Source organism: Fulmarus glacialis, unplaced genomic scaffold (genome assembly GCF_000690835.1).
Source record: "Fulmarus glacialis isolate BGI_N327 unplaced genomic scaffold, ASM69083v1 scaffold45031, whole genome shotgun sequence".
NCBI classification, from domain to species: Eukaryota; Metazoa; Chordata; class Aves; order Procellariiformes; family Procellariidae; genus Fulmarus; species Fulmarus glacialis.
The window spans coordinates 1,356-12,354 of NW_009191766.1; the positions used below are offsets into that span (position 1 = coordinate 1,356).

At 40.8% G+C, this 10,999-nt stretch overlaps 1 protein-coding gene across 2 annotated transcripts in view; it reads right to left on the bottom strand.

Annotated features, from left to right (window-relative positions):
* Positions 1 to 240: 240 nt before the first annotated feature.
* Positions 241 to 10,999, bottom strand: part of ARHGAP24 (Rho GTPase activating protein 24) — a 34,687-nt gene continuing 23,928 nt past the window's right edge. For both annotated transcript variants that reach the window (XM_009586802.1, XM_009586801.1), the window contains exons 3-7: positions 10,316 to 10,448; positions 8,057 to 8,130; positions 7,131 to 7,252; positions 2,476 to 3,544; positions 241 to 980 (exon numbers count right to left, since the gene is read on the bottom strand). In XM_009586802.1, the coding sequence (XP_009585097.1) occupies positions 737 to 980; positions 2,476 to 3,544; positions 7,131 to 7,252; positions 8,057 to 8,130; positions 10,316 to 10,448 (1,642 nt within the window). In that variant the 3' untranslated portion in view covers positions 241 to 736. The remainder of the gene's footprint in view (positions 981 to 2,475; positions 3,545 to 7,130; positions 7,253 to 8,056; positions 8,131 to 10,315; positions 10,449 to 10,999) is intronic.

Here is a 10,999-nt window from a genome sequence, read left to right on the forward strand (position 1 = left end):
TACTCTGCCACCCACATTTGCTCCCAAACAAGCAGCTGTTTACCCTTTTGCCATTGTCCCCAACTTTGCTCACTTGATATCCTCATCTGGTTTTTACGATACGGGTGCCCTGGTACTTTCTACCCTGGCCATCAATTCTCTTAAATTAGTACTGCGTTATTTTGCCCATAATGTGCTGCTGTTTCTCATCCTGTTGTCTTTTTAGAAGCGACGCAAATCAGGGTTAACCATCGGCACATATACCTTAACATATCTGTTTATCTTCACTCCCCAGCAAGAGGGGTAACAGGGAAAAAAGCAAAACCAAAAAACATTTGATATACAAAATAAGCTGATGGTAACACAATGCCAAAAATAGCTTATTATGTTAAGTGCAAGGGAGAAAAGCCTTGATATAAAGCTTGATTGCAACAACATTTCAATTTACCAGTTTAAATACAAGACTTGCATTAAAATATTTCTTGAGATACATCTCTTGCTCTCTAAGGTGATTTTTTTAAAATTTATATACACGTATCCAGTTGTAACACTTGACAGTAGTCTCATGAAGCATTCAAAGAGTATAACTTGGTAAGTATACACTGTAGATATGATTGGTTAATGTCTGTACGATTTCTTCCTTCAAGGGTTTATAACATTATGTTGAGTACTAGCCTCAGACAGGTGACCAGCCACCTGATACAGTATAATACCCCCACGCCCTTCCCCAAAGTCCCACAGTTTATGCTTCCAATGCTCACTGGATCCAGATGGTGTTGCCTCTTTCTGGTCTGCGAGATTCCACTGTCAGTTCTCCAAAAGTGGAGAAAAACTGCTCCATTTCCTTCTGCAACATATCATTCCTCTTCTCTGCATCTTCCTTGGCCCGTTCTGCATTACGCATTTTGATTTCTACCATTGTGAACTTCTTCCGCTCTTGATCCAGTTCTTCATGCAGGGCCATCATTTCTGTCTCCAGTGTGAGATTTCTCTGCTCCAAGCTACAAAAACGAAATAAAAGCAGACAGCTCCTGAGCAGCACTCCTCACTCACTCGAGCAGAAATGCACCCCACCAACAAATTCATACATGTGTCTTTTCATTTACAAAGCTTAGACTGAATTTTTGAGAGGGGTATCTACAAATTATGGCTTCATCAATGAACCATGCTCTTTTAGAAAATGTCTAATAACAGCCTCTGGGAAGATGCACAATAGCAAACAGTTCCATCTAATTTTCCAGGAATAGGCTAAGTATTCCTTTTACTTCTGGAAGTGTTGACACCCAGCTCCTGCTGTAGTTGCACGAGTGTCACTTAGAAGGTCAGAATAATGCCCTGAATGCCTTTGTTTCACTGCTAATCTCCTTTCTGTAGCTGATTTATCTGCTGTATCTATTTGCAAATATGGATCAACAATTTCAAAAAAACTGCAATCAATATGTTTTTTGTCTAAAAAACTAACCCTATTTCAGATCTAGCTTTCCAACGGAAAGCATTAGAAATCATAATGGTACTAAACACACAGTCATCATGCATATTAAACATTATAAGAAGTGCTCTACTACACTGCATACTATGCTGAAAATAGCGATGTGGGCGAAAGACTGCAATATTCTGTACACGGCACTTTTGCTGGCAGCTGCTGTTGGCAGTAGCTCTCACATGTTGTGATCCAGCTATGACTTGCAGTGCCAGAGATACCAATGCAAACGGCTGCTGTGCAACAGAGGTGAGAACAGAAGACAAGTCCTGAACAGCTTTACTGAAGAACCTTTACTACATTACAAAGAGAGCACATTCAGCTCTGCACTGCTGTGTGCACTAGTCAATGCTAAGCCCAGACTTTGAGGTTATTCACTGATGATTATGGCCATCCACCCTAGCAACCTCGTTGTGTGTGAGAAAAGTCTGCACTATCTGTAGACAAAGACACAGCTCTCCCTTGCCTTCTTCAACAGGTCCCAGCTGTGAAGGAAAGGCTCACGCAATGCAGCAATGCTGAGATAGGACCATGAGCAGAGGTAACTCTCAGATGCAGCACTGTCTTAAGAGGAACGAGGACTCTGGAAAGGAGTTCCAGCAGCCTCCCGGTCCCAAAAACTACAGGTGAATAAGCCACGGCACTGCTTTCACTGAAAGGTGATGCCCATTTGCTCTTCTCAGTCTCTGGAGAACAGGCGTCAACTAATGAAAACACTGTGAGAGCCTAGTGATTTTGTTAATTAGATTCTACAGAAACTCACAAAGTTCTGGCTTTATTTTTGATGCCAATAGGATAGCGTGTCACAACCATGGCAAGCAATCGCTCTGAAACAAACCCCTTTGGATCATATCACAAAAGCGATGTCAGAGTATGTCAACACTGAAAGATGGGAAACTCAGCGGAAAGCACCCAGTGACTGCAGCTAGCGCAGGCTGCTAGCAAGTCATGAGAGGGAAAACTTCTTGGATTTACTCTGCAAAAGGCAGTCAAACGGTAGAGCCAAACCATCTTACCTTTTTATCCTTGTCTCATACTCTAGTTTTTGCTTGGCCATCTCTTGCTTCAAGCTGGACACCAGGCTGTGCAAAGCACTGTGATTGTTAGTACTGTTGGCCACAAACGTTTCACTGTTATCGCTGCTGCTGGTGGCTCGGCTGCTGTGGCCCCCCACACTCCTTCTGTCACTTTTGTTCTCATAGTCACCCAGGTTAGAGAGGTCTCCATGTGGTGGTCCATCCAGCACAGAGTCTTCAAAGTTACCTGCATAAAAGTCCTGCTCAGGACAGGTGGTGGTAGACGAACGACAGGAGTTGGAGTGCTCAGGAAGGGATATTTCACAAGAGGATGTTGACCAGGTGGCACTGTCCACACTCTGTTTGTCATCAGAGTTCACCATAGAGAACTGCTGGTGGACATTGTCATAGGTGGAAAGCCTGTTGTGCTGGCCTGACTCACTCACCGATTCCTTCTGCTTGTTGTCCCTCAGTGTGACATAGCCATTGGGCACCCAGCCCGGGATCCGGCTGTTGAGGGTGTTGCTGTGCCCGTCTGTGCTAGAAACACCCATCCGCACACCTCCATTCTGCACGCTGTGTGTGCCCATCTTAGTCACCGGTCCCTTCAGGCATGACGTTCTCCTGGTTTGCAGGGTACAGTTTGGTAAGGTCTGGCTCTTCTCAGTGCTCTCCACAGAGCTGCTGAAGGACCCGTTGGTGACTATGCCACTGCCTTTATTAAAAGCAGGATTTTTTTTCACCATGAGTGGTGGGCTTCTGGTGACATCTAGTTTCTGGACGCTGTTCCTGGGGCTATTTGTCTTGCTGCCTGGCAGAGCAGTCGGAGACTCATTGTCCATGCTTCTCCTTTGGGGAGACTCAGGTTTGTCCCAAGAGCAGCGCCTCACTGCCGTCTCCTTGGTGTTGTTGTTCTCTTTGTTCTGTAGCTGCCCCACGATCTCTTTCTTTGGCATTTCATTGTTGTTGTTGCAGACCTCGGGTCCCATCTGAAGGTCTGCATCCTTGGGAAACAGCTCTTCATGTTTGCTTATCATTACTGACATTAGCTGCTGGACTACTACCGTACCTAAAAGGAGACAGCAAGCACATGGTCATTAATGGCCTGTCTTGTTTAGGGCATAAATATACTTTATTCATCAGATTCCACAAATACTTAGTAAACATTCAGCTTATACAAACATTTACGCAATGCATCCATCTGTGTAACATCCTGAATGTTTAACACGCCTGAAGTGCTTCTGGCTACCGGGCCAGATCAGCACCACCTCTTCCTTCCATCAAACCAAGCCAGCAGGCCTCACAGGCCCCCTAAGAACAGGAACTTTTGCAAAGAAGCTATTACCGTGACAGTAACTGCATCCCAGGAAGACCACAGAAGGAGATAATGAGTAGCAAAGGATAACATCATTGTAAGTGATGTGTTTCAACTCAATGTGGCAATCATTTTTAAAACCAAAGTCTTATTCTAGCACAGCACTTGTATTTAGTAGTTTAACAGAAAAAGGGCAAGCAAGGGATTTGCATTGCTGGAACACAGACGTTTTAGTCTTTTGGAGCAAAACAGGGCAGTAATATGACAGAATCAATTTAATGTGAATGCCTTTAACCGTGGTGAGACTATATGCAACCTGGAAACTATGCCATGTTATAGCACAGTCTGGAATTAATGCAGGTCCACAGCTTGCTACTTGCTGTAATAAATGGCTACCTTTCCTCTTAAAGAGCAACCCCTTGGTGTGCACACCTTTTGACTACACTGTAATTTACACACTAGCATTTATAACTGGACTTGGGGTAATAAAGACGTGCAACTCTATTTCGTTAAGCAGACCCTCATTAAGGATTATTAAGAATATTTCAGGAACAAGGTCAAGGTAGTTATAATAACCACCCCATTTTTAAACTCCTAGAGAGCTTTCAGAGGCATGCTGTGCTCTTCCAATCAATAATTTCCCACTGTGCAATATCGTTTCACATCAACAGCTTTGTAATATTTTGGATCTTTATAGCCCACCCTTTTAAAATACAACTACGAAGAGCCAATTCAATGTGGGTACTCGACAACATCTTTTTTTAGTGTTCTTGTTTGTTTATTTGCCAAGGCAAAATCATACATTAGAACTATGCAGCAGGAAAATTCACTTAGTTACTCCCATGGCGCATTTAGCTGTATTCCTTCCGAGAACATTAGCTGTAATGTGCAGAATTTTACTACAAACATTGCACTGTACTTGGGCAACTTTTACCACTGCATTTGACAGGAAAAAAATGCCCCATGATTGGAATTCTGGAAAATCTCTCTTGAACCAAACAAAACCAACCCCTCATCCCCATTATACAGCTATGGTTACCCACACCTGCATGTTTGACTTTGAATGATTGTGCATGAAAAGCACTCTGTATGTTCCAAAAAGCAAAGAGCAATGAAGAAGGGTGGCTATGAGCACCAATTGATGTATAGCCTTTGTTAAAATTGTCTATACATTTAACTATGCGTAGCCCAATTGCAAATCAGCATTGTCTCATGTCAAATGTTAAAGTTATGCTTAAAGAGAAGTCATAAATCTGTTTAATGAAACCTGTTTCTCGTTAGTTAAAAAAATATATGTATTTCCCCTCAATGAGTGTAGTATCCAGCCATTCCCTAAAGCAGCCATCATCATTGTAGTGCTAGGGCTGTTGACAAGCAGGCTGGAGAGTTGCTTTCAAGAAGTGGAAAAACATTATTTTCCTGTTCCACCCAGTTTAAAAAAAAAAAGAGAACGAAAACTTTCTTGCTCAAACTTTCAAACAAAAAAACCCAACCCACAAACTTTAGGCAGCAACCAGTTCTGGAAAAACAAAAACCTAGAAGAGAGTATTTTATTTAGGAATGGCTAACTCCTCCCTCCCCATCCCAAATTTCCATTCATCTCCCTGCCCCAGGTGAGCTGAAGATACATGGTATCCCATCAGTAAATGTCACCCTGTGAGATACTGTTCTCATTGACTTCAGTGGTATAAATCAGCTCTGTGACATCCCTCTCCAATTCCAATCTATTGAACAATTTGAAGTACTTTTTGTACTATTTAATGCAAAAGCATGGAAAAAACAGGGACAGTTTGCTGTCTGACCAAGAGAAACATTCACAGCGTTATCTACCAGGCTGCTAAGCTCTACAGAAGTGTCAGGGTAAGAGAAGCTGCTATTCCAGTCAGTCTGGCAGTTCTGTAGGTACAAAAAGACAGGTTGAAAGTGAAGTGATAGGCAGCATGCGCGTGCACACACACACACAAAAAATGTAACTCCTGCGTGAGACATGACAAGACAGTTGAAAAGGGACGAAACAAAGCAGGAAAGACTCTTGTGTTTCTCTCTCAAAATACCATGGGGAGATGATGTAAGATGTGTAAACTAGGACTTCAATGACACAGTAAAGCTTATCTCTGCACCCCCATATCAGATAGTCACAGTACATTTGCAACAAGTATGTAGAGAAACCAGGGGGAAGCCACAAATGCAGATGTAAGGGTATTTGAAGCTGCACAGGTTTGATGATACTCATGCACAGTCGTAATAAACATGCACATAAGTTGGACACCTGCTCTTGCAAACCCGTTTGAGTCAAATGCATGAGCAAACCATTGAGAATCCAGACATTAAAGTGAAGATGATGATTAAAAATGCTTTCCACGTTAGAAGGTTTTCTGGCTTGTCTGAGCTACTGTTCTGACAGCTAACCCTGGGTTTTCACTGCTTTCATACATGACTTGGAAATGCCACATTTCTGTTCACAGAAACATAGTTGTTGTGTTAAGAATTAAAAGGAAGAAGGAGGAAACATAAGATGTCAGAAAAACAAGTAAATGAACGAAGTAAATGGGGAATTGTTGTATCTGGGGAAGAGAAAAAGCACCAAACTCACAGAAAAAGAATAAATCCACACACTCTCAAATGAACTATGAACACTGCATTTTTGAGTTTTCATAAAATTTTCAGTGCAGGATCTGAGTACAGCCCTAATTTCTGAGAAAGTTAAGTAAATCCTACATATTAAGAAAAAAGTGTTTGGAGGGAGAAAAAGCCTCATGTACTTTATGGAGAATTAAAGTCACAAAGATTAAGCCTAGGAGGAAATTATAGGAGGAGACTGTCATGGCCGTATTTTTGTCTTAATCACAGCAAAATGCTACAGCTGGACATTGCTGTAAATAACAGAATGCAGCTGACAATTTGATCACTGTTGTGCAAGAAGGCATGTAATATACCACTGCCTTGTGGGAGATTCTACATGGGTCACTGCAGTATGAACCCGTACTAACTTTTTCTCATCCTTAAGAACCACAGGTAAAATATTAACTGCATTCCAACCACACGTGCTGAATAAGAACATGCCATATTTGCAGCAAGTTTTGAGAGGAAAATTACATTTTTTATGAAGTTGCCAGGGCAGCACAATCTCATGCAAAGTCTGTTTGGAATGCTGCACATTTCAGTCACTTGTATATCAACCTGCAAGATTTAACCCAGAAGTTCATTCAGGTTGAAGAATTCTGTGTCCATAAAACACATATATGGAACTTACTGCACATACTACATGGACTGGTATGTACTGTTAATAAACCTAAAGACATTCCTTCTTTCTATTACAAGTGATGTACAGTAAGCTCACCCTCCATGATAGTCAGAGGATCTTCCACTTTGGGGCGAAGGATGTTGGGGCCAAAAACAGTAGCCAGATTTTGCACACTCATTTTGTTTACGCCTGAATAAGATTGGACTTCATCAAGGAATCTGTGGGGAAGAAAGAGGCCTTTAAGGAACATGTGAAAAGGAAATAAATTTAAAAAAAAAAAAGTCAAAGCATATGATGATTTCTTAACATAGTTCAAATATTCCATTCCAAATCCTCATGGAGCATCTTGAAAGCTCAAGACTGTTCTCCTCAACTTTTTCAGATTTTCTTCACAATGATACATTGATAACAAAATTTAAATCTCTATCTGGACTGACTATAAGATAACTCTGTTGAAGACGGTAACTTTCTCCAGTGTAATTAATCAACTACTTGGCTCATAAAATATCCTCAAAATACAAACTGTCAATTAAAAAAGAAGTTTATATTCTTTTAAAAATGTTTTTTTATGCTGGGAACTTTCTATAAGTTCACAAATTGCAACTCTGTAAGACATGTTTTTTAAGATCTTAGATGTATCCATGAAACTATTCTATATACTACAAGACATACAGAGTTTTGATGAATATCATGCTTCAGGAGTATGCAGCCAAGGCCAATAACTGCAGTTAGAAATGGGAAAACCAGGGTCCTATAAAGAGGACAGAATATATTCACTTCTACTTTCTTGCGTTTCTTGCTGAGCGCAGCCTGCTTATGAAAGGAAAGTCATAACTGTGCACCCTGATAGAGCAAATTAGTAATTAGTCAGGCAGTAAACCTGTATTTTTAGTGCATTCACTTAAGTTCACCAATCCTCTGACTGCAAGTAATGCTCTTCCTTCAGGGCACATACACAGACAGGTTTGTCTGTCAGCTCACAGTTATAAATACCATTGTGATATTCTTGCAAGAGCACTTACCTACAGATATATTTCAGCAGATTATAATTGACAGCTGGCAGGCTCTTCACTTCCTTCACCAGTTCTTTCAGGCCCTTTAAATGGTTTAAGGGAAAAAAAAAAAAAAAAGAGTGGGGAGGCACAGTTTCTTAGTACTTTACCAGAGATTCAAAAAAATGTCAGCAATTCCAATTACAAGACAATAAACACATCACTGAAACTGCAGCATTAAATGCTATATACAGGTTACCATCAGGAACAGCTTGTAGAACCCATTTTGGATGGGGAAAACTATATTTGGCTAACAAGGATTAGCTCTGGATAAAAATAAACAAGTAAATAAATAACTTGGTTTCATCTTGTCTTTCCCTTCTTTTTCACTCTTTCTTTTTTTGACCAGCAGCTCCATTCCTTCTCTTGCTGATAACAAGGCTGAGGCTTCCAGAAACAGTTCTGGTTTGAACTAGTTGGCATTTTCATATGAGAAACTATTTGGGTGTTTTACCCAGTTCCAATAAAGAGTTTCAGACCAATAAAGAGTTATTTCAGTTTGTGCCCAGCCTGGGAATGGGAAAAGCCGAGTATCACACACTAATTTCTATGCCCTGTGGAAGCAGACCCTGGCTACACTCCTTACCAACCAGTCCCTTTAGACTCTTTTTCAGTATGGGGTTTTGGTACTTTGCCAGCATCAGTGGGGTTTTGATTACAGTATGTAATGAAAAATGCAAATCAAGATGGGTGGACCATGATAGTGCACAAGTTTGATGGTTGTGGGCTAAGAAAGGAAACAAGATGCACAGCTCTCCCCCTTAATAGTGACTGCACTTGAAAATCTAGTCAGACAGCCTTACAGATAGACTGCTAAGCCACCATAAAGAGGATTGAAGTGGCTCATCACCTATAGTACTGATTTTTCACAAACTGCCAGCACCAACAGGCCATTTGAATCTTGCTTTCAAAATGAATTTAATAAAGTGCTTTGTGGCATCGTTGCAGAGGAACTACATAAATACACTCTGGACTAATATATAAAATGACTAAAAATTTAATCTGAAAATGAATATCACTGCAAGTATAAACTGCATGATGGCTAACTGCGGAGCTGTCAGGTGCCTTTACATTGGAGCTATCAAAGGTTAGAGACATATGCAATATGCACAAGCAAATAGCTGCAACTTTAGCTCTGAGGATCCTCTGCCATAACTTGTGCAAAGAGCAGCTCAAATTAAACCAGCTGAACAGCCCACTCCCACCTTTTACAAGCAGCTGACAAAACTTTGCACCTTGTAGCAAGCTGTAAAGGACAGTGAAGAAACCAGTCTGATTTCAGTGGGTGTAAGAGATTATGATCATAGAAGTCAGTTTGCCACAGATCTTCCCCCGCCCCCATTCCATCAGATGGGAACAACTACCACCTCTGCTGTTGGTAGTCATCAACTGAAGCCTCAGAAAGAAGACAGTCTCTCAGAAAAGAGGGGCTCCTACTCATTTTAATTAATTAGAGGATTAGGTAGGATCCAGTTCCAGCAGTATTTGAAATGTCAAAAAGGAATTAAACAGAAATAACCACCTTAGAAAGTTAGGGGAGTAGACTGAAATCAACAGAATTTGTATTTACTTTGAAAAGAAAATATCAGGGTTGACCTCATTACCCATAAGCACACAGAACAATGTAAAAAAAGCACTTAGTTTCTTATGTCTTCAGACTAATATATACAGGCCCATGCCACTGCAGGGCACATATTATCAGTCAGAACCCTTATTTTGCTCATCTGTGTTACGCTGTTTTAAAAGAGTCTGGAAGGTGGCCCGCTTCCAGTGGCCCGCTTCCATCTTTTTGAGGCCTTCTGATTCAATGAATAGAGTCCATTGGCCTTCAATCAAAAGTCGGTAAAAGTTGGCATCCTGACACTTAGAAGAAAATGATTTAATGGCAAGGGTTGGACAGCAACTACTAAGACCCTTCCTTTTACAGTTCAGAATGATAATCCACGAAAATATAAGTCTCTTCCATGCAAAATGGAAGCTATTGACCACAATGATTTTTACTTGAACTGGATTCAGTGACATGCAATAAATAAAGCTAAGGTTATGCTATGCACCTTTATTTAAACTTGCAAATGACCTAGGTGGCAACAATTTTCATATAAAACCAGCCTCAATTAATAGATGCACATCTTAAATTAAGATAGGTTATCACCAGCTTCTCTCCTCAAAATCAGAACACGTTATAACATGCCAGCCTTTTATTTCATCTTACTCAAGTTGCCAACTCACCGTTTCTTCCTCCTTGCTGAGCATTTTGGCACAGGAAAGAAAATCTTCATACTTTGCATATGGTATGACTGGTTCTGGAAGTTCCCTTAGGTACAGCTTAAGCAGTGATGCCACCGTATGCACATCTGTATTGCTGTTGGGTTGGAACACAAGAAGTCATTACGGTGAATCAGGATAATACTGTGAGACTGACAGGCTAAAAACTGCCACTTAACTTTTCCATTGTCATCCCAGATTTTACTCATCAGCAGTACATACATTTATAGATCACATCTGTAATCTGTTTTTTTTGGGTGGTTTTTTGTCCTATGAAGAACTTAAGATACCTGCAAGCAACCATCTGTCAACTCTGCTGATTTATTACTATAAATAATTACACGTAAGGCCCTATCTGCAGGCACAGGTATTAAGAAGATCCTGGCATCTCACATCAGGCATGCAAAATCCTTCTTAACTTATGCTTTTCATTTTCACCTGAGCCAGAAACCAGGCATTATATTTACACAGCGGGGATTATTCTCCTACCAGAGATGGCCCCAGCTCCCAAAACATGCCCAGCATGTCTCAATTCCACTGTATCACCATCTCCTCTGGTATCAGTATTAAATAAGCAAGTTTTAAAGGAGACCATACATACCACAGGTGTTTAGTTCAAACTTCCCCATCTGAATTACAGCTCTTTCC